The sequence below is a fragment of the Pantherophis guttatus genome, chromosome 5, assembly GCF_059756535.1.
Source record: "Pantherophis guttatus breed Tessera chromosome 5, ASM5975653v1, whole genome shotgun sequence".
NCBI lineage: Eukaryota > Metazoa > Chordata > Lepidosauria > Squamata > Colubridae > Pantherophis > Pantherophis guttatus.
In genome coordinates this window covers 87,145,145-87,172,636 of record NC_142067.1, presented here as the reverse complement: position 1 = coordinate 87,172,636, position 27,492 = coordinate 87,145,145, and the positions used below count along the sequence as shown (strand labels likewise).

Sequence of the window (27,492 nt, the reverse complement as noted above, 5' to 3'; positions counted from 1 at the left end):
ATTTTTGTGTAGGGCTTATATTAGTCACAGGCATGAAAATTGGGCCAGAGCTTCTTTTTGGGGTAGGCCATATTTTCGGGCAAACACAGTACCACTGTACTGTTATAAACTAAACAAAGCAATGCTAGCTCATATGAAATATACAATATTTCTCAATGAGTGCATAAAAATTAATTGGTAGATTTTTTTACTGTAAGCTATTAACAGAATAAGAACTACCTGTAGAGTATGTGCTATTAGGGGGCAATATTAGTAGGCATGAATAGCTCAATTCAAACATCTCCTGACAATCACATTTATAGCATAACATTTTGACTAAATTGCTGCTGGCAGTTTTATGTTGAATGCAGATAAAATGCAATAAATATATTTATCATTGGGTTGCATTTCTTGGATAACTTTTATATAAGATTTTTTGGCAGCAGCATATGGCCAGTTTCCTCTGATGTGGCATTTATGTAGTATCTTCAGCACTGAAATCGTATGAGAAAAAAATCACCAATTCTTACACTTATCTGTTACCCCTATTTGCTTCTGTATTTTACAAAAACTATTAGTGATACTGCATTGCTATTCCAAAAAAATCCTTACATATATTATTACCCTTTCTGTATTTAACTAGCTAGAGGTGCCTACGTTCCATTATATAGAGGACTGTTCTAGTCTTTCTGTGCCTGTTTCCCTTGGAGATGTATCTGTATGATTTCCATGCTGCTTGGATTTCAGAAGGTTTAAAAAAATCTTGCCTGTTTTCCCAGGCCTTGAGCTGAGCTTGGAGAGATGCTCTGTGTTGTATGTGTGGGTGCCTTTGACCAAATTCTCCATTTGTTTTCCTTTTAACTTTATTCTTTTACTTTTAAAATCTCATTTTGTTTTATTAGATTTTGCTCAGAATCCAAAAAATAGTTTTGGAATATTCTAAAAACAAATCTGAAGAGCTACACAGCTCTATTAACCAATTATACTGTTATAAGCAGCCTAGTAATATATGGTAGTTAGTCCTTCACCAGAGTAAAAAAAAATTGAAAATAATTGCAACAAAACATATTTATGCACTGAAATATAACAGCCTAGATAGAGCTTACAAGAGCATAGATAACTTGGCTCAACTGTCTCCAGTTATGGTCACTGTTGGCAAAGCAGCCCAATATGGATATAAGATACTTCACAGAGAAAGATCTCTGTGTAATGATATTGGATCAATAAACAACTCAGATTGTATACCAGATCTTTCTGTGATACTCAGCTCATTATTATCTAATGTGCCACTTAAACTTTATACTTTAATCACCAAATATGTAGAGTAGAAATCATCATCAAGGTGACAGATTTGTGACAATATATGCCCCATTAAAGTATATTATTTCTGTTGTTTCATTTTTGTTCTGGTTTATTAATTATACTTGCATGTCAGATTAGCTGGTAATTACTGTGTTCAAGAGCCAAACGTGTATTCCTTTTCTATAAGTGGGTAGCGCCCTCCTGTATAATTCCTGCAACTATGACTTTTTCTTCAGCATTTCATTTCCTACTTAATACAAATAGTTTGGACCAGGGATGTCAAACTCTATTTCATTGAGGCTGCATCAGTGTTGTGTTTGACTTCATGAAGCTGGGGGGCATGGCCAGGAGGGCCGTGGCCAGCTTGACGTCATTTGTGTTGGAGGTTGGTGGCCTGAGCACTCTGCCAGTGATAACGGGTTCATGAGCTCCGTTTTCAGCTGCAACGGCCTCTTGCAACCCTCTGTCAGCCCACTTGCAACCCTCTGCGTGCGCCCCCCCCCCAGGCTACATTTTTGGCTGCTACAGCCTCCTTCTGCCCTCTACCAGCAAAAACAGAGCTTGGGGGGGAGGTGCGTGGCTCCCCCGAGCTCTGTTCTTGCTGGCAGAGGCACTGTGGGCTGATCCTTTGCTATTTCCAGGGCGGCCCCGCAGGCTAGATCTAAGCACCCTGTGGGCTGGATCCAGCCCCCGGGCCTTGAGTTTGACACCCCTGGTTTATACTATTTTCTTTTGTCTTGCTTGCCACTAATTATTTTTTTCCAAATGCTCATTCTTTAAGAATTAAGCGTGCAAAGGGGACCATTGAAGGGGACCATTCAAAAAAACCATGAAGGGGTTTTTTTTTCTATCAGACCTAATGTGGAAATTTTTCTCCCTTGTTGGGAGAGGCACAGGATTCAGCTGTGTTGTATTTAGTATATGTGTCACATTGCAGAGAGCTTAGATTTCATATCATGCCTTCCTTTTTCTCAGGTTTCTCCCATTCTGCCTTTACATTTGGAATAGAGAGTCATATTAGCCAATCCAACATCAATGGAACACTAGTGCCACCTGCTGCCCTTATCTCTATACTTCAGAAAGGCCTACAGTATGTGGAAGCAGAGATAAGCATCAATGAGGCAAGTATCACCTCTTCCTTAACTAGAAAATGCTTAATGATTAGAGCTTGATCAACCTAAGGTAGTTTGCTTGAGTTGATGCCAATTTTGAAAGATAGAAGAACACAAACCAGGCCTGACTTATTTGTTAATGTTGGTTTTAATTAAAATGGATGTACCTGTTTTCTTTAATTGATGAAAGCTCTAGGGTCTCTTCGTTCATTCTGCTAAGCCTGATATCTTAGCCAATAGAACAACTGGCTCTTCTTTTTAATTTTACTTTTTAGTTTCTACTATTACTTTCCTCTACTTTTTTTCCATGTTTAGTTTTTTTATTGTTATCCTCCCTTATCTCTTAATCTACTTAATCAGCCAATTTCATTGTATACATGATGTACAATGACAATAAAGAGTATACTATACTTGTCTGATTAATAGTCCTCATTGGTCCCTTTCATTTTCTTTCTAAAAGTAGGATTTTTCAAACTGGGGACTTGTATGGATTCCATCAGACAAATAAGAAAAAGATCTCTCTATCTAAGGTTGTTTTTCTTCCTTAATACCATGCCCAGAAGTTTTCTCCCACAAGTGACTGAAGTACAGTGAGCAGGGTAGGATTTGTCTCTGGTCATTTAGAAGCTCTGCCCGTCTTGATAAGAGGTTCTGAGCATTTTTTGAATATACAGGTTGCCTTGGGGGGAAAAAATAGAAAACGTCTGCTGAAAAATATACAACAGTCCTTTTTTTCTCATTCCATTCTCCCTAAAATGAATCAGAGCTGTGCATTTTAAGTACTAAAATCAATGTAATTACATTGAATTTTATCAGATTAAATTTCACATTAATTAAAGTATAATATTTGAATTCTATTTTAATAGAATTGAACAAGTGTCGCCTTGCACATTGAATTCAAATCTGATCTTGGCTGATTTACATGCCATTGCATTTAATGTCAATGTGCGGAAAAACTTTTGCTTATACTGTTGCCACATTCATTTTTTTCAGAATTAACCATAGAGTTTATGGTATTTGGGTGACATATAAATTTAATAAATTATGATTGGTCACACAGTCAGCCAGATGTTTAGAGTGGATTTGGCATTTTTATTCACCTATCACGTCCTTCCCATGGAACTGAGATGGGCAGCTATTATTATTTGATGGTGTTAAAAGTATCAATGCTGAATGTAACTTGTTTCAAGTAAAGCTGCCTTTTGCACTTGATTGATGTATATTTTATCAATGCTGTTGGTGTTCAAGTGATGCTGTAGACATTTTGGGATTGCACCCAAGGAACCGACCATGGTTGGTACTATTTTTGATTATTATTTTTTTGCCACAGCCATTCTACTTTTTTTCTGTTCAGTCTGTAGATTTACAGTTATAGCAATTGAATAAAACTTAATTGAATATTATAAATAGATTTATGCCTCCCTAAACTCACTTCTTTTAGATAATTAAGTTTGTAATGCATACATTCTATATTTAGCATGAAATTTTGTTACTAAATATATATTTAGATTGCAAACAAATATTTCCGTATAATAATCTGATTATCACAATGAACTTCTGATATTGTTTGACTTCAGATTTTAACTGTGCTACACAGAAATCATTAAGAAGTGTTTCTTGCTAAGGTTCATTTGAGACCATAATTTTGTATGGCATTTAGAAGATAATTCATTTTCTGTAGATGTTGTCTGTTTGCCTTGGTTTTACTTGCACTATGTTACATAAATTATTATAAGCAAATTACTATATTGTCAATAGAAAAATTATTTAAACAGCAGGTTATTTATACATATTAAAATATCTCAGTGTTTTAGGTATAGAATGATGCATATGCTGCTTGCTTCACTAATCGTAATCAAATGTGATAGGATAATTAAAAATAATGTTGTCAGATCAAAGTCGGAACTAGGGTAGAACTTCAAAGAATTCAAAGTCTTTGTTTGATAAATTCTGATTGTTCTTAATTTTCCAGTCATTGAAAAGGGTGACTTAAGATTGTATTGGTGTTCTTAATTTTATTAATTTATTTATATGATCCTCCATCTCATCTAATGTGACTCTAACTGATATACATTAATCCACTAAAACAATATATACTGTATATAAAAACAATCATACATACACACAAATACATACCACAGTTCCGTGTGTGTGTGAGCTTGCACACATAACTGTGGTTTAGTGTGTTTATTAATATTTTCCCACAACTCCCTTCACTAAAAACCCAGAACTGTCCCAATGAAGTCCAACCACAAGCAGACCAAAGCTAGTCCACAGAGCAATGGCCATAAATCCACAAGGCACTTGAAAGTTTCCCAATCAAAATAAACCTACCTGGCAAAATTAAATCCACAATACAAGAGGGTTCACGAGGCAAGAAAAGTCCAGAGTTCACAAGGCACAATCCAAGTCAAGGCACATTGTCAATCCAAAGCAAGGCAAGAATCACAACGACTAAAAAACACACAGCTAGGAAATGAATACATTGTTCCTAGCATCGCTTCCATCTGTCTGCTGTGCTAATAAATAGCCAGCTTCTGGTGCAGCCCATCAAGAAGGGCAAGACTTTCTCCTCGCGAGTAATCTGGTTAACCTTCTCTGTTCCTGCCTTTTCTCTGTCCTTTTCCTTTTCCTCATCACTGACTGGCTGCAGCTGCATGCTTCCTCCACCTGAAGCCTCAGGGCTGTCCTGCTGCAGCTGTGCTTGAGCCAAATCCTTCTCAGATGGCTGCTTGGAGCCATTAACCAACTCACTTCCAGACATGCCTGGAATTGGTTCATCTTTCTGGGAACTGACATCTGGAGAAATACCTGGAGAAGGGTCTGGGGGAGTCATCACACTATCCCCCTGGCATGACCTGTCTTCCCAGAGCCCCGCAGTCCAGGTTTCTGCAGATACCAGCAGTGCAACCAAAGGACCAGCCAAGGGACATGAACAGCATTGGCATTTTCCCAGAACATGTCCTCAGGGCCATAGCCCTTCCAGTCCACTAAATATTGTAGACATTCCCAGCAAACACGGGAATCCACAATGAGTACCACCTCATATACCGGCTATCCCTGAACTAATACCAGCATGAGCAAGGACCAGTGGAATACTGGGTGGATGCGCATTCACGTGGGCAGGGTCAGACGATATGCCATTGGGTTGACGATCAATTCCACTGGGAATGGGCCTAGGAAGCAGTGTAAATCTGACCCACCAGAAGCTTGGCATTCAGAACAAGGTCATTGGGTAGTCGTACGAGCAGTGTGGTGGGAGTTGCTCCATCTCTCACTTGCTGAACACATCGGCATAGTAGAAAAAGTAGAAGAGAGGTGCATTATACTATGATATATCATAGCTATATGATTCATCCAATGTTGGACTAGAAAAACCTTTGCTGATCTAAAAAGGAATTTTATTATGTTCTTATTTAACCTTCATGAGAAAAAAAAAATAATAGAACGAATTTTATGAATCTCCCAAAATCCAACCAGATCAAAAGGTTTCAAATGTAGCCTTATTTTTGTTAAGTATAATTTTATGAGATTAATGTTTTCTGAGCAATGTTTTCTGAGGATAAGTCAAAATATTTTTTCTTGTTCTTAAGTATGTGACTGTCAGTTTCATTGTCAGTATCTGACCTCCATAATTTATTTCCTGATTAATCATTCAAAGTTTTTTCATCGTTGCTTAGTACAGGTAGTCCTCAAATTACGACCACAATGGAGCCTGAAATTTATGTTGCTAAATGAGAAATTTGTTAAGTGAGTTTTGTCTCATTTTACAACCTTTCTTTGTTTGTTAAGTGAATCAGTGCAGTTGTTAAGTTAGTAATACAGTTGTTAAGTGAATCTTGTTCCCCATTGACCTTGCTTGTCAGAAGTTTGCAAAAGCAGATCACATGACTCCAGAACACTGCAATCGTCATAAATGTGAGTCAGTTGCCAAGCGTCTGAATTTTGATCACGGGACCATGGGAATCACACAATGATCATAAGTGTGAAAAATGGTCATAAGTCACTTTTTTTAGTGCGGTTGTAACTTTGAACAGTCACTAAATGAACTGTTGTAAGTTGAGGACTACCTGTAGTCTAGCAAGTTAGTAGTAAAAATTCTATATATTCAATTAAAGACTATAATTTCAGATTACGTGGTAACTGTATTCTGCTTAGCTAGTATTTCATTTATTTAACAGGAAAAACATTTTCTTTTTCTTTTTTTTTCTTTCCATTCCTAGGATGGTACAGTGTTTGATGGCAGACCTATAGAGTCATTATCTTTGATAGATGCAGTAATGCCTGATGTAGTGCAAACTCGGCAGCAGGCTTTCAGGGAGAAATTAGCACAGCAACAAGCTAGTGCAGCAACAGCTGTAGCTACAACAGCAACAGCAACAGCAGTCACAACTACTACCACAGCCACAACAACTATTGCTATCCCACAGCAAAATACACCAAAGACTGGAGAAGCCACTGTGAATGGAGAGGAGAATGGGGCACATGCAATAAGTAAGTTAAACTATGTTTTCTAATGGGTATGTTTACATTAAATGCAAATTTATGTGGCAATGTCAGATATATATATAGATATCTTTGACCGAAAGCCACAGACACATTGCCCTCATTTTAGCCTTACCTATTAGTTGATGTCTTTTCGCTTTTGTCTTTTGTGTTCAGGTTACTACAAGGTGATTACCAAATAAGCATTCTGAAATTCTAAATTGTATTGACATGTTTAAGGACCATAAGTTCTCATTAGTCCTCATGTGCTGGGAATAGAAAGCAGGCTTGTGCTGCCTTGATGTCAGTCAATAATGGTCTCCTCTTGGGAAAAAATTAACATTTCCAATCAATATTTATGCTTAATTAAATTTTCCTATTAGTTTTGTTACTATTGTTTTATTTTCATTGTTTCTGTTTTCACTATGCCTTGAATTAGTTTACATAGATTTATGTATGTTTTGCAGATAATCACTCAAAACCAATGGAAATCGATGGGGATGTTGAAATTCCTTCTAATAAAGCAACAGTTCTTCGGGGTCATGAATCAGAGGTGTTCATCTGTGCCTGGAATCCTGTCAGTGATCTACTAGCATCAGGGTAAATTATGGATTAAAACAAATGTGAACTTTTTAATATTTTTCATTCTTGCCCAGCAGTATCAATTCTAGCAACAACAGTAAATAGAATTTGGCAGATAATCTTCGTTCTTGGAAGGAAGACATGTGCACATAAGAAATTGATTTCCAACTAATATATAATAATATTGTTTCAAAACAATTTTGAGCCAACAGAACCCCAAGCTTTTTTTTGTGAGTAATATGTGTATTCATTCTTTTTAGATCTGGTGATTCCACTGCCAGAATATGGAATCTTAATGAAAACAGCAATGGTAGTTCCACACAACTAGTTTTGAGGCACTGTATAAGAGAAGGAGGGCATGATGTTCCCAGCAATAAAGATGTAACATCACTCGACTGGAATGTAAGTTGACAAATAAAACTCTTGTCTATAGAATACAGCTTGTGTATAAAATATAATTGGGTGTGGGTGACCGCAAGTTGGTTGGTGAATGAATGAATGAATGAATTGAATGAATGAACGAATGAGAGCCAGCTTACTGTAGTGATTAAGGCACCAGACTAGAAACCAGAAGACCATGAGTTCTAGTATGAAAGCTGGCAGAGTGACTTTGGGCCAGTCTCTCAACCCACAACATAATGCTCAGGTTACAAGCCAATCGGTCAATTCATGTTGCTAGCAAAGGATCAACACTCAGTTGATCTGAAAAGAAAAAGTAGAGCCTGCACTTAGGAAGTTATAGATACAGTATAAATATAAATATTTCTTCCAATTTTTCCTTGCAGGTATAATAATAATTTAGGTGTAAGCAATTTGATGCCTTCTAGACGTTTTGGATAATAGTTCAGCAGCTCCAACTAGTATTATCAGTTATTTTAAATGTATGCTAATAGTCTCCTTACATCCAGAATCGGACTAATGTGCTTATGGAACAAACTGAAAATGTCACAATATTTTCTGCAGTAACAGTTTATTTTGAGAATATTGTAGATGGGAACTATTTGTTTATATATTCAAAATAAAAAATACATATATAATATTTAAATAAAATAATATTTCTAATGATCCAGAGAGAATCTATCCTTTAGTTTTGTATTTTTCAAAGTTACAAAGATTGGAATTTGTAGTTTAGAAAAGGAATCAGAAAATACATTTAAAAAAGAGATACTTTCATTTTGGTCAATGAATAACAAATGGAAAAATAAAATATATCAAACTATAATGAAACATCCATATGAATGCTATTAAAGTAAATAAAATATTACCTAAGATTATGTACATTACATTCATAAAATTTGTGAAACTTCTATTAATCTATAAAAAATTTATAACTCCTATTAATCTATAAAAATAAAAAGTATAGATTCAGTTATTATCATGTACAGTGGTACCTTGCTACTCACCTGCTTTGAAACTCATCAAATTTGGTATTCAACATATTTTGATGTGAAATTTTTGTCCCAGTGCTCATTATTTTGTTTGGTACACAACTCACAAGCTAGAATTTGTTGGTGTCAGCTGCCTTGTGACTCACAACATTATTCCTTATGGGAAAAAATATGTTTGGTACTCATTGTTTTTGGTACTTATTATGCCTCCCTGAACCAATTAAGGATGGGTACTGAGGTATCACTGTATTAAAGCTTATGTTTTACTACCATACCAAAAAAAAAAAAAGCATATCTAATAAGTATGAAATATCAGAGCATAGTTTTTATGCTCTTGCAGAAAATTAAGCAGTTGTCCTCTTAATATTTATAGGCAGTGTACCAGTATTCAGAGATTTTCAGGGCAATAGCATTAATAGGCGGGTCTTGAGAATATTATCTGAGAGGAGTTTGACCCTGTGGCTCACGAGGACATGGACAGGATTCTGGGGAGGCTTAGCGTGGCCACATGTTTATTGGACCCGTGTCCCTCCTGGTTGGTGCTGGCTTCCCGGGAGGTTACACGAGGCTGGCTCCAGAGGATCATTAATGCTTCGTTGAGTGAGGGTTTCTTGCCTTCTGCCTTGAAAGAGGCGGTGGTGAGGCCCCTCCTCAAGAAGCCTTCTCTGGATCTGGCTGTTTTGGCAAATTACCATCCAGTCTCCAACTTTCGCTTTGTGTTGAAGGTTGTTGAGAGTGTGGTTGTGCGACAGCTTCCCCAGCACCTGGATGATGCTGTCTATCTAGACCCAGTCCGGTTTCAGGCCTGGGTACAGCACGGAAACGGTATTGGTCGCATTGGTTGATGATCTCTGGAGGGCTCGAGACAGGGATTGTTCCTCTGTCCTGGTCCTATTAGATCTCTCAGCAGCTTTTGATACCATCGACCATGGTATCATGCTGCGCCGGCTGGAGGGGCTGGAGGGGCTGGGGGTTGGGGGCACCGTATTACGGTGGTTCTCCTCCTTTCTCTCTGACCAGTCGCAGTTTGTGTTGGCAGGGGGGCAGAGGTCGTCCTTGAGGCGCCTTATGTGTGGGGTGCCGCAGGAGTCAGTCCTCTCACCCCTTCTGTTCAACATTTATGTGAAGCCGCTGGGTGAGATCATCTGTGGTATTGGGGTGCAGTTCCATCAGTACGCTGATGGCACTCAGCTGTACATCTCAACTCCAGACCACCCCAATGATGCCCTTGAAGTGATGTCCTGGTGCCTGGAGGCCGTGCGGGTCTGGATGGGGAGAAACAGACTCCAACTCAACCCCTCCAAGACTGAGTGGCTGTGGCTCCCGGCGTCCCGGTATAGCCAGCTGGTGCCATCGCTGGCTATTGGAGGCAAGTCATTGGCCCCCACGGAGAGGGTTCGCAACTTGGGTGTCCTCCTGGATGCGCAGCTGTCTTTAGAAGAGCATATGATGGTCATGGCCAGGGGGGCTTTTTATCAGGTTCGCCTGATCCACCAGTTGCATCCCTTTCTGGATCGGGACTCCCTGTGCACGGTCACTCATGCCCTCGTCACTTCCCGACTGGACTACTTCAATGCTCTCTACATGGGGCTTCCCTTGAAGAGCATCCGGAGGCTCCAGTTGGTCCAAAATGCAGCCGCGCGGGTGATTATAGGAGTGGCGGGGCGCTCCCATGTAACACCTCTCCTGCGCAAGCTGCATTGGCTCCCAGTGGTCTTCTGGGTGTGATTCAAGGTGTTGATTAACATCTTTAAAGCGCTCCATGGCTTAGGACCTGGGTACTTACGGGACCCCCTTCTGCTACCGACAGTCTCCCACTGGCCAGTATGCTCCCATAGGGCGGGGCTCCTTGGGGTGCTGTTGGTCAGACAATGTTGACTGGCGACCCCCCGGGGGAGAGCCTTCTCAGTGGGGGCTCCTGCCCTCTGGAACGAGCTACCCACAGAGGTACGGAGGATCCTGTACTTGCGCACCTTCCGCTGTGCCCTGAAGACTTTGTTATTCCAGCAAGCCGGGCTAGCCTAATTTTAACGGTTTTAAATTTTAAATTGGATTTTAATGGGATGTTTTCAATTGTGGGCCAAAGTATTTAATCTGGTTTTAAATTGTTTTAACTTTTATATTTATGTATTTGATCTTGGCTGTTCACCACCCTGACATGTACTGGGAGGGCGAAGGGCGGTATATAAATATCATTAATAAATAAATAAATAAATTTTGTCAAATGGTATATACCAAATGAACGGGGGGGGGGTATTTGTAGAAATGATTTTTTTCCCAGATTATTGGTTTTTACTTAGTACATTATCATATTACCTGTAGTTGTATGCATTTTTACCCAGCAACTTTTGTTGAGGAAAGTGAATTCATGAAGCTCTTATTCGGAATATGTTATTGGGAGAAAGAGGGAGGAAAAACCTGAATATGTTGAGATAAATTTTTAAAATAAAATCCTTTCAGATTAGCTAAAATGTCTCATTAAAATACTTACATATTAGCTAAATTATTGTGATAACACTAACAATAGCATAGCATATAGACTTATATACCAACCCATAGTGCTTTTAAGCACTCTCTGGGTGGTTTCCAATGTCAGCATACTGCTCTCATTTTACCGACCCTGTAAGGATGGAAGGCTTGAACCCTATCAGGATTCAGGGCAGAGTTTGCCTGCAATAGTGCAATACTGTGTTCTAACCACTGTGCCAATAGGGCTCTTTATCCTATTCTGAGAACAACATACTGCATTGACAGGCTTGTCTCTAGTTGTCAAACTAGCCATTAATTTTTTATATAAACTGGTATTGATATTTACTCTTTGTCATGAAAGTATTTTGATTTTTAATACTAGAAAATCAGAATTGAATTATTGAACCATAACTGATTTCGGCCTCATATAAAAAATCCTTTTCTTTTTGCATATTTTACAGAGTGATGGAACACTCTTGGCTACGGGATCATATGATGGCTTTGCAAGAATATGGACAGAAGATGGTAAGACTGAAGAAATATTTTTTTTCAAATCATTAGATATTTTTTTTGTTAGCCTAAATTTGTTTCAGTGATCAAATTATTTATTTTTAAATTCATCACAGGAAATCTTGCAAGCACCTTAGGGCAACATAAAGGGCCCATCTTTGCTCTGAAATGGAACAAAAAGGGAAATTACATTTTAAGTGCTGGCGTTGATAAAGTAAGTGTTGGATTTTGTCATTTGCAAGTATCAATTATCTAATTATCTTTTTAATCTTCTGTTTCAATTCTTGAAACAGCTGCTATTTCTGTATTTACCAGGTGGTGGTGCCATCTTCATTTCTCTACATGCACAATACTATTATGATCAATTCTTGTCCAGTTTATAAATGGCCACATTTATTATCTATTGAAAACCCCATGTTATCTATTTTGTGTGGATTGTTTTGATTTTACAACTGATTGCTCTTCCTTCTCTACCTAGACAACAATAATTTGGGATGCTCATACAGGTGAAGCTAAACAACAGTTTCCTTTCCACTCAGGTAATTAAAGTTCAACTGTTATTTATGCTTGCTATATTTAGCAAATGGCAAAGAAGTTTATTCTGTCATAATTATGTGTCACAAGTGACTATTAAACAGATTTAGGCTATTGCATCCTAGTTTGCTTGATTATATTTGTCTGATGAGAGTAAAAATTTGGATATTGCCATATCATAAAGTATTGATAGACCAAATCACTGAAAAATATTCATTATTCTCAGTTATCTTTTACATAAGAGATAGTATCTTTGTAGTGATTTAGCCCAATCACATACTTATCATTTTACCAATGACATAAATATACATAAATGGTATCAAACAATAACATCATGTAAATTGCATAAATTATTCCATTTTCATCTTATATTATTTGAGCAATATAAATTGCATTAGATATTTGGTGCCACAGAAATTTAAAATGCAAAGTCCGTTTTATGTCAAGATTTCATCTTGTATTATTTTAGTATAAAGTCTGGGTCACACATTTTAGTTCAGACCAATAGTGGGTTGCTAACGGTTCGCCCCAGATCGGGCGAACCGGTAGCAGTGGCGGCAGGAGGCTCCATCCACCCACCCACCCGGACGCTTCTGCGCATGCGCAGAAGCATTGCACAAGCACGCAAGCATGAGCAAACCAGTAGCAAACTAAATTGAAATCCACTACTGGTTCAGACTGATAGTGTTCTAAAAGTCTATCCTCTGGTTTTCCAAAAGCTTTGTTCTGGCGTGTATGTAAAAACTACATTATTATCTAATTTATTTTGATAAGTGTTTTACAGGTTTCAGAAAGTGTGCTGTGTTTTTAGATTTGTTTGGAGTTTTTTTCTATAGGTAGTCCTTAACTATGACTGTGATGGTCATAAATTGGGTCACCCACATGACTGACCCGATTTTACATATTTTTGCAATGGTTGCCAATGAACATCACAGTCACTAAGTGAACACTGCAGTTGTTAAATGTTCACTAGCAGTTGGTTTTGCTGAAAACCAGAAGTAAATGCTGATTTTCAGCAAAACTGTCATAAAACACTTTAATGTACCGTTTCCCCCAAAATAAGACATCCCCTGATAATAAGCCCAATCGGGCTTTTGAGTGCATGGCAATAAGGCCAAGCGCTTATTTTAGGGTTCAAAAAAAATGTAAGACAGGGTCTTATTTTCTGGGAAACACAATATGTTATTTGTATGATAATGTCATTAGAGTGGAAATTAGACCCACTGCATGCTGTGGCATCAAAGCTGGTATATAATGGTTTTATTCTATTGTAAATAGAATAAATGTTGGTCATACTATCAGAAAAATAGTATAGTGTTAGGATGCTACATGTAATTAAATTAAATTAAATTAACAGTTACAAAGGTAATTTGCTTCCTGGCCAAATTTCCTAATGGTCCCTTTCTGTCCTCCTTTCACAGCCCCAGCCCTGGATGTAGATTGGCAGAACAATACTACCTTTGCATCGTGCAGCACTGATATGTGCATACATGTATGCAGACTTGGCTGTGATCGTCCAGTCAAAACCTTTCAAGGCCACACGGTAAAATTAGGCAATAATCTTAACACACTGCAATTAAAACAGACTTTATCAATATTTCAGGAATACTATATTCTTAAATCAATAGCTATCTAATTCATTTAGCTGGCAGGCATATATTGAATTTTGAGAATATATATTTATGTGTTCATGCAAAATAGTAAGCATGTTACTCTTGGATGGGAGCGTCCTCATTCAGAAATTAGCTGGCAAAGTGGTCATGTCTAATAACAGGAAGCCAAGAAGGAAAGTTCCATTATTACCACAGCTTATTTTGTCTTCTTTCTAGGTAGTATCTATACTTCAAAATTAGAAAGAAAAGAAAGTACTCTTGGCAGTAAATTCATTGATGTTAATAAGAATGTAGTGAAATAAATTTTTATTTGTTTTTATAGCTTTGCTTTAAAAAAATAGAAATGCTATTTTTATTAGAACATTAAGTAGAATTCATGGTAGTGAACCAGTGGTCTGAATTAGTATGCAACACTTTTCCCCAGAGATGATTTAAAAGCCAGAGGTATTTTTTTAAACTGTGAAGAGATAGGTAGCTACTGTAAAAAAGGTAGCTAATTGTAATACTGGGAGAATGCAAGATAATTTATCAATTAAATAACAAATCCAGAAAAATTATAATTTTACATTGTAATTTATAGTGTAATATAAATTAAATTAATAATTTTGAGTTTTTAAAAATATTTAGGCTTATTATGGTTGTATGGCTGTCTCTCTATATTACACTACACACAGCTGCAGATATAACTGCATTTTTACATGAGGCAACTTCTAATTCCAATTTCTAATTTTCCATGCATCCCTGATGGTGATTTATTTATAAAACAGACAAAATATCCATGAAATGATGTGGTAATAATAATAATGCCTTTTAAGATGTTAATTCATTGACATTTAACCCAGTGGTGAAATCCAATTTTTTTATTACCGGTTCTGTGGGCGTGGCTTGGTGGGCGTGATGTGGTTTGGTGGGCGTGGCAGGGGAAGGATACTGCAAAATCTCCATTCCCATCCCACTCCAGGGGAAGGATATTGCAAAATCCCCATTCCCTCCCCACTCCTGGGGAAAGGATATTACAAAATCTCCATTCCCACCCTACTGTGGGGCCAGCCAGAGATGGTATTTGCTGGTTCTCCGAACTACTCAAAATTTCCGCTACCGGTTCTCTGAACTGCTCAAAATTTCCGCTACTGGTTCTCTAGAACCTTTCAGAACCTGCTGGATTTCACCCCTGATTTAACCTGACACAAAATTATGAACTCTGGAGTGATTGTAATAAAAAAGGGAACTTGCTTCCCTCTGTAGTGAGAATGCATAAACTCTTGACAGTTTAAAGGGATGTCTTGGACAAAATGATAACAATAGCCAAGCAACAGATTGAATTCTCTCCAAATTTAGGCTTATTATGTTTAACAGAAGGAGTAAAAAGTTGCAAAACAAGAAATGCATTGTTTATCTGCTTATAACAGCAAAATTAATCATTATCTTCCAATGCAAAATATCTTAATAAACCTTTGCTTGAAAAATGGTTCAATAACATTCAATCTATTTCCCTGTTTAAAAAACTTCTGAAAAACTTGATGTGACAATAAATTCAGCTTAAGCAGCTTGCTTGTTTCTAAAAAGTACAACACTGTTTACAGAGTATTGTACAGAGTACACTAATTTTAAAATAAATCCTTTCTTTCAGAATGAGGTCAATGCAATTAAATGGGATCCCTCTGGTATGCTTCTAGCATCCTGCTCAGATGATATGACGTTAAAGGTATGATCTCAGGTCCAAGCATAGTATTTTCAAGAACTTGAATTAAAGTTTATAAAATATTATTTGTAAAGTTTTTGAAGGATTTGCAATCATCTGAAAACAGAAATTACTAGTCTTTTTTGCATGGTTTTTGCATAGTGACCTGCATCGTAGATGGACAAAATATTTCTAAATGCAGATTTTATTCATCTTCATTCAATTGATTCTTTATATAGATTTGGAGTATGAAGCAAGACACTTGTGTACATGACCTTCAAGCACATAACAAAGAGATTTATACTATCAAATGGAGTCCAACAGGACCAGGTACCAGCAATCCAAACTGCAACATTATGTTGGCAAGGTAAAAGCAAAACAATGCAATGTCTTCTATTCTTATACCAAAGCACTTGAAACACAGCTTCTTTTCCCAGTCCCTTAGCATCCTGCATTCTCAGTTATATTTAACTGTTTACATATTTACAAAGTTACTGATATTCTTCATAGAATATTAGAAGCATAAGCATGACTTGAAAAAGTTTCCTTGCATTGTCAGCACTGGCAGAGGAAGAACAGGTTGAACTACATTTTTGTGCTGAGCAAAAACCTCTAACAACCTGTGTAATTCCTATACTGCAGTTCCTACTTCGTCCTTTTCCTCCAAGCCTACTTATTTAAATCTATTAAGCTTCATGGCCCACCTACATGCTATTTACGGTTATTTATGACTACTGAGCTGGTATGGGGCTGTGGCTCTGATACAGTCATTCAAGGAACTTGTTACATTGGGAAATCTCAGTATCAGCACTGGAATGGGGAGATAAGCCCAAGCACGTATTTGCATAGGAAGGCAGAGAACATTGCATAAGATCAATAGATTGTTTTCACTTTGATAGTAATGTTTTAACCACTTACATGAGCAATATCCTCAATGAAAATAATGTTTTTATCTCTTTGCTTCAGTGCTTCATTTGATTCTACTGTTCGGTTGTGGGATGTAGAAAGAGGTATCTGCACTCACACGTTAACAAAACATCAAGAACCTGTCTACAGTGTAGCTTTTAGTCCTGATGGAAAATATTTAGCAAGTGGATCCTTCGACAAATGTGTTCATATATGGAATACCCAGGTATGGTAATTTTATATCATGACACTAAAATAAGTTTAAACCTGCTCTTTAACTTGTTTTTACTACATAATATAAATATTTTTGATACATATATTTAAATAAATGTGGCAGAGGCCTATGAATCTAATAGACTTAACAAAAGGATATTCCTGTCACTAGTAGTTTTGTGTCTAGGAGCAGGTGTGTATATAGTACATTGTAGCCATATCTTAACTTTTGTTGAATAGTAAAATGTATGATCAGGATTCCTTTTTTAAAATGATTTTCAGCAATAAAGCTATATAAAATTTGATTAAATCATACTCCTTAAAAACTTAATAAGTCCTTTCCCTCAGCTTTATCTTTTCATTAATTGAAAGATGTTATCAACAGTGTTCTTTCAATGGCTTAATTAGAAGTAGATAACCTAGTACTTTCCAGATACTTTAGACTCCAACTGCCATTAGATTCAGACTGTATAATAAATAACAACAGAATGTCCTGTTTATAGTCCAGAAACATGTAGCAAGTCTGATTGTTTGAAAATAAATTTAAAGCAAGTTTAATGGAGACACTTAAATGTTCATGTTTAATGTGCATGTTTTTCACCATGGTAGACTTCAGGTTTTGAATTTAGTCCTAAAACTAACCTAATTTAATATTGTTGCATTTTTTATCTGTTAGAAGGTCTGTTTTTATGTTGATTCTCAGTCAAATTCTCAAAGGCAACCTTGAGGCTAATGAGAATAGCTGTATTCCTTCCTAGGAATAGCAGTCTGCACTCAAGATAAATGAACTTAATTAAGAAATTATATCAGTCCAGAAATATTGCTCAAAATACCTATGTATTGTGTTATAGGAGTGACTCTCTCAATGTTGCTAAATTTTTGGCAAGCCTCAACATTTTTATACTGACTGAAACTGTTATTTCAGTTATTGTAGTTTGGCTCTCTTGCTATAGGGTCACATTCTTATAAATTAGAGGCAAAATTACATTTTAAGAGCAGTTTCATTCTTAGTTATTTTTTTTAATTCAGTTTTCAGTTTTATGTAAACTCCTTACTTTTTACTCACCCAATACGTACCCCTAGTTAAAGGCCAAGTACTTTGTATAGTAAGTTAATAGTTAACAAATATCTGTGTTATCAAGATAATGATGAAAACTGTCTTGAATGCATTTGGGTCAATATAAAAGGGGGGGAATGACATTGCCATAGATGTATACTATAGGCCACCCAACTAAATAGATGAAATAGATGATTTTGCTAGTCAGTTAATTAAGGTATGTAGGAAGTACATCACAATAGTAATGGGGAACTTAAATTATCCCGACATCAACTGGGAAACAAACTTTACACCAAGTGGAAGATCAAACAGTTTCCTGACAAACCTAGCAGACAACTTTGTCTCCCAAAAAGTAGAGAAGGAAACTAAGAAGTCAGCCATATTGGACTTAATTCTCACTAACAGAGGTGAAATGGTAGAAGGTGTTGAAGTTATAGGAATCTTGTAAAGGAAGTGATCATGCAATATTGGAATTCAACATTATTTATTTATTTATTTATTTATTTATTTATTTTGTTTGTTTGTTTGTCAAACATGTACAAGATAACAAGTATAGCTATGAACATAAACATGAACAAAGGAAGTAAATACAGATAAATGTAACAGTAAGACAGGGATGATAGGCATGCTGGTGCACTTATGCACGTCCCCTTTACCGACCTCTTAAGAATGGGGTGAGGTCCACGGTAGACAATTTGAGACTAAAGCTGTGAGGGTTTGAGGCTATAACAACGGAGTCGGGTAGAGCATTCCAGGCGTTGACCACTCTGTTGCTGAAGTCGTATTTTCTGCAATCGAGTTTAAAGTGGTTTACCTTGAGTTTGTATCAATTGTTTGCCCATGTATTATTATGGTTGAAGCTGAAGAAGTAATTGCAAGGCAAGATGTTGTAGAAGACAATTTTGTGTACTATGCTTAGATTGGACCACAGGCAGCGCAGTTCCAGATTGTCCAAGCCCAAAATTTCAAGCCTGGAGGCATAGGGAATTCTACTATGAGTAGAGGAATGGAATATTATGCAAGCATAAGCAATAGAACAAAGTCAAACTAGAGTCTGATTTCAATAAACTTAGAGAGAGCTTGGGAAGGATTCCATGGATGACAATCCTCAAGGGGAAAACAACCCAAGAAGCTTGGGGAATTTTGAAAAGTGAGATTATAAAAGCCCAGTCTAGCACAATTCCAGTGAAGAAGAAAAAATAACAGCTCTCAAAAGAAACCAGCATGGCTGCATAAAGAACTCTCTGATAAATTGAAAGACAAAAAGGACTATAAAAAGTGGAGAGGGGCATAAAACTAAGGCAGAATATCAGCAAATATGAAAGCAGGAAAGCTAAGGCTCAAAACGAACTAAAGCTTGGAACAAAAGTAAAAAAATGACCAAAAAAAGTTTCTTTCATTATGTAAAAAATGAGGAAAAAATCAAGGAAACGATTGGCCCATTAATGGGAGAAAACAGTAAGGTGACAAGCAACGGGGAGAAAACTGAACTGCTTAACTTGTTTTTTGCATCTGTCTTTACACATATCCAAATGATCCAAGTTATTACTCCTTAAGCTATAGGCAAAACTAATGCAACTATTATTTATAGAAATGTATGTGTTATGATATCAGTATTGAAATTACAAACAAAATGGTACAGATTTGTCCCCTTGAATGAAGGTGTTCTATTTATTCATAGAGTGGGACTCTAGTACATAGCTACAGAGGCACCGGTGGAATATTTGAAGTCTGCTGGAATGCTAGAGGAGACAAAGTTGGAGCCAGTGCTTCAGATGGATCGGTATGGTTTCTTCAGTTTTGGGTTTTGTTTTGTTTTTAGTTATCCATAAATGAGTGCATTTCAACACCGCAAGTATTTCTTCTTGTGATGCACTAGTGATCTCTCTGCTAAAATGCATAATTCAGACAAATTTATTTAGATATGTTGGGAGTAAAATCCAGAGTGCAATAAAATCTAGTTCTGAAGCTGACAAGAAACCACAAATCACAGCCTAAATAGAATAGTTAAATGTGGAACAGGTGCCCCCAACAATTAAAAGATGGCCAAGAGTTCTTTGCCTTGAAAAGACAGGGGGGAAAGGCCTGAGGTTTAAATCCTGGAGGTAGGGGTCCTGGCTGTGTAGGCTTTTTGAAAAGTTTGCATTAAACTTTGCTCTCAGGAGTTGCTGGCTGGGTAGGGAGGGGGAAGTTGGTTCTTTTGGCCAGATAAGGAAGGAGGAGAGAAAAGGAAGGGAGAGGGAGCATATTTTTTTACTCTTTTCCTCTTGGGTTCCCTCCTGTTCTGCCATGCATTTCCTGCTGACCAAGCTAGAGCACATATGGGGGGCTTTGAACAATGCAGCATCAGTGCCAGACTTTTGGAAAAAGCATCCCACCCCAAACTGTTTCTTTGCCAGGAGATAAAGCTCCTTCGGAAACTTATTCCAGCAAATTCCCATCGTTGCTAAGCAGTCAAATGTTAGAGGTCTAGTATGCTTGGATTTTAACAGGAAGGATTTTCAGTGCCAGAACAGGGAGGCACCCTAAAGTAAAGCGTGGGTGCCTCATGGCTCTGGGCAAGGCTTGGAAAGCCCAGTGTAGGCCACGCATGAATCTCTCACTTCTGGTGCTGAAAATTCTCACTGCTAACATCCAAGTGGAAAACATTTTTTTAGGGAAGCTGGCAGGGAAGATTGCAAATGGCAAACACATGACTGTGGGACGCTTGGCAATCTGTGGTAAGCAGTGTTTTGTGATGAATGGAAGTGTTTTACAGACAATAAAGCACTGTTCCAAGGCCATTTTAATTTTGAACAGTTGTTAAGGTAGCAATCATAAGTCGAGAACTACCTATAATGGCCAGGTTCAAATAAAGCTATTTCTTGCTTTCATTGTATGTTTTTGCACACTTGAAAAATTTGAGTAAGGATTTGATTTTAGGCAATCCTTATTCTTCAGCTAGCCTTTCTTTCATCTGTAATACTCAGGATTTAAAACTGAGTGGGTGTGAACATTTTATGAAAATGCAAGTGTGCTCTTGTTCATTATCCTGATAGAATTATATACAGTTGAATTATCAAAAATTATTAAGAGTTTATTTGGTGCCCAATTTTTCTGTGTTCCAGGTGTGTGTTCTAGACCTGCGAAAATAAATATTTTAGAAGAAACTGCAAATGGACCAGCGTTGAATGTGGAGGTAGAAGCACTCTTCAAACGTATTTTTAACATCTCTGGAATGGCAAAAACTGGGGGAAATAAACAGAAGCAGAACTAATCAAATAATGCATTTCTCCCAGGCAAAAGGAGCTTGCAATGTTTTGTCCACCAACCTTCAACAAGGTTTTAAAACAGAATCACTTAGGGAGGGGGGATTTTTCCACTATGAACTTACAGCCTTTGGAGGCAAGCAAGAAGGTGGCCATCAACAGCTAAACCTGCTGTTTGCTGGGGTCAGATCTCTGAGACCTCATTTTGACAGCTGCTAAAAAGAAGACGAAAAGCTGTGCCAAAAACAATAAAAATTAAAAGGAAAACAAAATCTATGAAGCAAAATGCTTTGATAAACCAAAATGGGAAAAAGTTCTCCTCCATGTGGTATTGCATTGTTTTTCTTTCTAGTTTGGACACTACAATTGCTCTCCCAAAGGACATTCAAAACCAGTTTGTATTGATGATACACTCAAATTTGTAATCCCAACACTTTGTATTTTCTAGACTACTGTTATTTGTTCAGTGATTTTTTTCTTATCAGCTGGAATGTTACAGCCTTGACAATAACAGGCATAGGTTCAAACTGAATGTCTTTCTTTTTGTTTCTTTCTTTTTGTTTGTTTGTTTGTTTCTTTTCTTTCTTTTCTTTTTCTTTTCTTTCTCTCTCTCTCTCTCTCTTTTTTTTCTTTCTTTCTTATTTTCACCAACTTTTTGCTTTGTCCTTTCCATTTGTGCCTAGTTAATGCAAAGGGCAGATGGGCCTCATTAGTGACTGCTTCTGTTTTCCATTTCTCCTCTTCAACCCTCCCCCCCCCCCATCTTTTCTCTTTTCTTTATCCTCTGATTCTGCTACTTCTTTAATGTTTCCATGCTTCAGATCTTAAAATCTGAAGGGCACTTTCAAAAAATTGTGTATTAAGTGCTTTAGGTGCCGGAAAAGCTTTTTACAGAAGAAAGATTACTTTTTAAAAAAAGAAAGAACCCCATGTATTTTTGGAATAAGAAATAAAGGACGTAGTATTTTTATGTTAAAACACAATTTTAGAAACTTAAAATATCTAACATATGTGGATTGGATTATGTTCCATCATTTAAAAGAACAATTCAGATGAATCCCTATTTAAAGATGCAGTATCTTTTTAATCTTCATGAAAGGCAGTTTTGCCTATACTTCTTTTTAAAAGATTCTTTAATCATGCAAGTAGTCAAATATTCCATGGCATAAATTCTTTATCAGATGTTGTAACTCGACAGAATATTAAAACATAATTTCAGAATTATAAACTTCAAAACTTACTTTGAATTAATTTTTTCTTAAAAATCATGACTTTTTAAAAGAAAACTATTACCATTGGTGTACCGTGATCTGCTTTCAAATATAGCTTTGACTTATACTTGAAGTTATAAAAGAATTAATCTTAACATTTCACTCTATATGAAATACTATTTACAAATTATGTAGAGATGTTTGATAGATAGAACAGATTTCATCATTTTTATTTTTCAAATAGTATTTCACCCCAAGATATTAGGCTTGAGTACATTAAACTCAAAGAAATTCACTTCTAAATAGACATGCATAATATTACTGTTTAAATCTGGCTTCAAATCAACAATAACTGGGTAGTGAGGCATATAAATATAATAAACAAATAAAGTACAGATAGTCCTCAAATTATAATCACAGTTGGGACTAGAATTTCCATTGTGAAGCAAGATGGTTGTTAAGTAGGTTGCACCCAATAATATAACATATTTTGCCACAGTTAAGTGAAAAATTGCAGTTGTTAAATGAATCACATGGCCATTAAATGAATCTATCTTTCCCCATTGATTTTGCTTGTCAGAAGACAGCTGAGAAGGTTGCAAATGGTAATCACACGACCCCAGGACACTGCAACCCTACATGCCAATTGCCAAAGTGGGGATGTTATGATAGTTGTAAGTGCAAGGACTGGTTGTAAGTTACTTTTTTCAGTGCTGTTGTAACTTTGAATGGTTTCTAAATGAATGGTTGTAAGTAGAGGACTATCTGTATTGTAATATTAAAATGATAAAATATTATTCCATAACCAATTCTGGAATAAAATTCTGGACATTCTATTTGAATTTAGACTTAATTGAGATACATGTGAACTAATGGGATACTACATCTTTAATATGGTAAACAGGGTTCCTGTATGGGGAATCAAAATGCCTAATATTCCTAGGATTCCACAAAGATTTTTTCTTAATATAAGAGATTGCATTTTTATTTTTTATTTTAAAACAAAACTATGTAATTTTTGTCCCAGGTGATGTGCACTTTTTTTTCATTTTTATAGCTTGTTTCCCCCCTTTTTTTTCTTTCCTTCCTTCCTTCTTTCCTTCCTTTCCAAATTATATTTTCAGCCATTCACTGATAGTCTAAATTCTGGCTTCTGAAGTTTTATTGTCTGTGTCAGACTTGAAGCCAGGCTTGGTTCTCATTTCAGCATTTCATAGATTCTGTTGAAACACCTCCCCTTGCCCATTTTCTCTCTATACACATGCCCTCTTCCAGGCCTACACACACCCAAAAACCACGCTCACTTTCTTTCAACAAATCACCTTGTGTGTTGTAATTCATTTGTTCCAAGAAGAAAATCAAGAGATCATATTCAGTGTCTTGAATAAATTGCTATATTTTGATATTAGAACAATTTTGTGTGAGTTATTCCTTGTATGCTATCAGCATTTTCTTTTTGTCTTCAATTCTTAAGACTTTTATATTACTAAGATCTCAGGTTGCAAAATTGTATAATTTTGTTTGTGCTAGATATGGAAACATTGTATGTTTTAGTCACTAAAATCCTTTAAGTACAGTATACATTACATATATACAATAATATTTCTGACATTTTATGAGGCACTATCAACCTACTCATCTTTTCAGAATTGAAGACTAGAAACGTACAGATTTATTTTTTTAAATCTGGATACCCAAATTCTACATAAGTTGTCAGATCCTATGCTTGTACTCTGTGATCAAAGCAACTAAAAATAATTCTGCCATTTGTTTTTTTTTCAAGAGGAAAAATATTATTTTATTACCCTGTTTCCCCGAAAATAAGACCTCCCCGGATAATAAACCCAATAAGGCTTTTGAGCACATGCACTAAAATAAGCCCTCTCCAAAAATACATAAATGCATGCGCAGCCAGTCCCCAACATTTTCTCTGGTTGCTTGCCACACCCAACAACATGAGGTGAGGCGGCGAGGCTGGAGGAGAGGGAGGGAGGGCCATGCCCCACACACCCCACACATCCTTACCTGACAGCCGCTCTTGTAACCCTAGCCACTGCGCCCCTTCTGTCATGCTAATGGCTGCCGCAAAAGCAATTAGCAAAAAACAGGGAGGTGGTGATGGGACATCTGGTCGCAGCGGCGTGGCTGGGCCAACGGCATGGTGCAGAGTCCTGGGAAGCATGGCTGGAAGCGCATGTGCGGCCTCAGGGATGAACAGCTGATGAGCGGCTGTGTCAGCAGCAGCCATGAGGTGTCCATGCTCGTTGCCTCATGCACCTCAAAAATAATAAGATGTCCCTGAAAATAAGGCCAAGCGTTTATTTTTGGGGAAACACGGTAGAATTGCATAGTTAAAATTAGGATTGAATTATTCAAAGTTCCTTAATGGAATTTACAATTTTTAATAGCAGTGTTTATGATAAAAAGAAAGCTACTGTGGCATTTCCTTAGAAATAGCTGCCAATATAAACAGACTATTTTTTTTTTAAGTCTTCAAATGCTATGTAGTTGTAGTCTCCAGATAACAGGTAAATAGGATATTTTATGAATATCCCATAAACAAAGTAATTAAAGAAGTAAAACATTGGTATGTGGCAGGGTTATGTTTCTGGGCATTTTTTATTTATTTTTATTAGATCTTAGTTGGAGTGTTTAGAATTTTTTAAGCACCTTATTCAGCAAGGAAGTGTGGAAAAAAGAAAGGAAGGAAGGAATGCACATTGAACCAAAAGAAACATTCTGTGGAGTTGGAGTAGTGGTGTTTTATTCCCCCATTAAAATAAAGCAAAGAACAGCAAATTGTAATCAATACATTCAAATAAGTAAAGTAAGGGGGGTTTTCCAGGCCTGGATATGCTTTGAAAATTATTTGAAAAAGTGCTTCAGTCTTTGTGTTACTGCAATATCTCTGTTATTCATTGAAGCACTCTGACTTTTTATAGGCTGAAAAAAAGATGCATCGTTTTTTCAGCCTATAAAAAGTCCATTAAAAGTGGATTCCTTAAAGATGTGGCATCTCTGTTTCAGGTTTGTCCAGAAGCTTGAGAAAAGTCAGGATGCTTTAAATAATTATCCAAGAAATGTTGTGTTTCTATGAAATGCAACATGTTATTACTTTCAAAGTGTGCATCACCTATATTTTCTGCCCCAAAGTTGAAGGAAGAATCATAAGCAATCAACACTTCAATAGAGGAACCCTAACAACCTATTCTCCATAGCTTAATTTAAATGTTTTGTGCACATTATTTAGTATAAAACAAATTAATGGGTTGTACTTGAAATGCAGAGTTTAGTTGTATTAGAAACAGTATCTAGCATGACAAAGAAGAGAGAACTTTCATTAAGTTCAGAGAAATGTAGAATACCAACATCTGTTGTTGTTTTTTTTAAGGGAGAAAACTAGAATGCACTTTAAAGTCTTAAAAGCAAGAATTTTATTATACAAATTTACAAAGTCCCAATAAGAGTTGAAATGTTAAAAACCCAAACTTTGATGTTTTGCCTCATTTTCCATCTCCTGGCATAGATGGAAAAACCACAGTGGAAAAACGTAAGTTTCCTACTATTGACAGGAAAACAGCTGAATGCAGTTACAATGTTATTTGGGATTGGAAATGTGACTTTCAGTCATCAAAGTTAATGTTGCATTATTTTTCTTTCCCTCCTTTGAACCTCTTTAATGCATCAACAAATAAATGAGATTTCAGCTGTGTTTCCCAAACTTTCTCATTCATTACCCAAAACTGCTGATCAGAAAGTCCTTATTTAAATGTTCTTGTTGTAATTGGGCAATGGGTTGCCAAAGAAATACCACTTTTGCCCAATATTGGGTAATTTACCCAGTATGAGAGGCATTAGGCTTTCAGTTTGTGTGAAAGTCCAGGCTTCTTTTATTTTTGTGAAAATGTGGCCTGAAAGTATTCCTTAATTAAAAAGAAACAATCACAAACATAGATGTGAAGGTGTTATTTCCGTTGCCATTCTAATAAGTTGAATTCTACACATTTTCTCAATCTTTTTGAATGCGCCCACTGGTGACTATTGAATTGGACTCATCTTTTATAGTAGAAATGGGATAAGATTATATCATGTAGCTTTATAATGATTTATAAAGAACACTAACAAAAAGTCAGTGAAACAAACTTTCAATTCTTGATCCCAGAGTGTCCATATATAATGCAGCAGATAGAAATTTGCTTTGGTTTAACAAGCAAATATTACAATATCACTTCAATTGATTTTCTGGGCCAGGAGAAAGGTCTTGAATACGCTATCCATATCCACAACTGATACTTGTTTTGTTCATAATGCAGAAACCCTTGATAAATCTGAAAATTCCAACTCAACCCAACTCTAATGAACTCCTGGATGTTTAACTATACAGATGTGTTTTATATATCTAGGCCTGTAGTGTTTTCTTGTGTATTGTGTATCTGTTATCCACTACTGCTTCCTAATTCTCCAAAAAACAGCCTTGATAAATTTTCAAACTAGCTTTCAAATATTTTTGGTACTTGTTTTACTTAGAAGTTCCAGCTCTTTGACCAGATTTGCCAGTCTGATAGTAACTTTCTTAAGATTTGGACTTTTCCAAGATTGTTCCAAAATTAAACTTTATTGCTTAAATAGTGGTAACTCATAAATAATTTCTAAAATTCTGCTGTTGCTTTGTTTATTTAAAATCACTATAATATTACATGCATGATCAGATTTAACATAACAAAATTGGAATCAAAAGGTTACAACTTTTAACTGTTTTATCAATCCCAGGTATTATACTCATGTCAAGTCTAGAAAACAGTTGATAATTGGTTTTCACTGTATGCACCATCTAGGCACGTTTTGGTTTCTCTGGTTTTTTAAATGTTAGTTAGATCTTTCATTTTTCGGTTGGTTGCCAAAAAGCTGATGGACCAAACAGTTCCTTCTCAAGTTTTCCTTCACCTAGCCCCACCATCTACAAGCCAGACTCCTACCTCCATTTCTTCCAATCATGCCAGATTCTTAAAGACTGCTCAGACAAATGCCAAAAAACCTTCTTGGCAAGGTTTTTCAGAAGTGATTTGCCATTGCCTCCTTCCTAGGGCTGAGGGAAAGTAACTGGCCCAAGGTAACCCAGCTGGCATTGAACCTAAGGCAAGACCTCATGGTCTGCCAGTTCCTAGGTTGATGCCTTAACCACTACCCCAGACTGGCTGTCTT

The 27,492-nt window shown here is 36.6% G+C and overlaps 1 protein-coding gene across 2 annotated transcripts in view; it reads left to right on the top strand.

Moving 5' to 3' along the window:
- TBL1X (transducin beta like 1 X-linked) overlaps positions 1-23,698 on the top strand; it is a 162,610-nt gene extending 138,912 nt beyond the window's left edge. For both annotated transcript variants that reach the window (XM_034435697.3, XM_034435702.3), the window contains 13 exons: positions 2,257-2,402; positions 6,617-6,887; positions 7,346-7,478; positions 7,721-7,862; positions 11,779-11,842; positions 11,944-12,041; positions 12,306-12,366; positions 13,783-13,904; positions 15,605-15,679; positions 15,895-16,022; positions 16,622-16,787; positions 19,513-19,614; positions 20,939-23,698. In XM_034435697.3, coding sequence (XP_034291588.1) covers positions 2,257-2,402; positions 6,617-6,887; positions 7,346-7,478; positions 7,721-7,862; positions 11,779-11,842; positions 11,944-12,041; positions 12,306-12,366; positions 13,783-13,904; positions 15,605-15,679; positions 15,895-16,022; positions 16,622-16,787; positions 19,513-19,614; positions 20,939-20,965 — 1,535 coding nt within the window. In that variant the 3' untranslated portion in view covers positions 20,966-23,698. The remainder of the gene's footprint in view (positions 1-2,256; positions 2,403-6,616; positions 6,888-7,345; positions 7,479-7,720; positions 7,863-11,778; positions 11,843-11,943; positions 12,042-12,305; positions 12,367-13,782; positions 13,905-15,604; positions 15,680-15,894; positions 16,023-16,621; positions 16,788-19,512; positions 19,615-20,938) is intronic.
- The last annotated feature ends 3,794 nt before the right edge of the window (positions 23,699-27,492 follow it).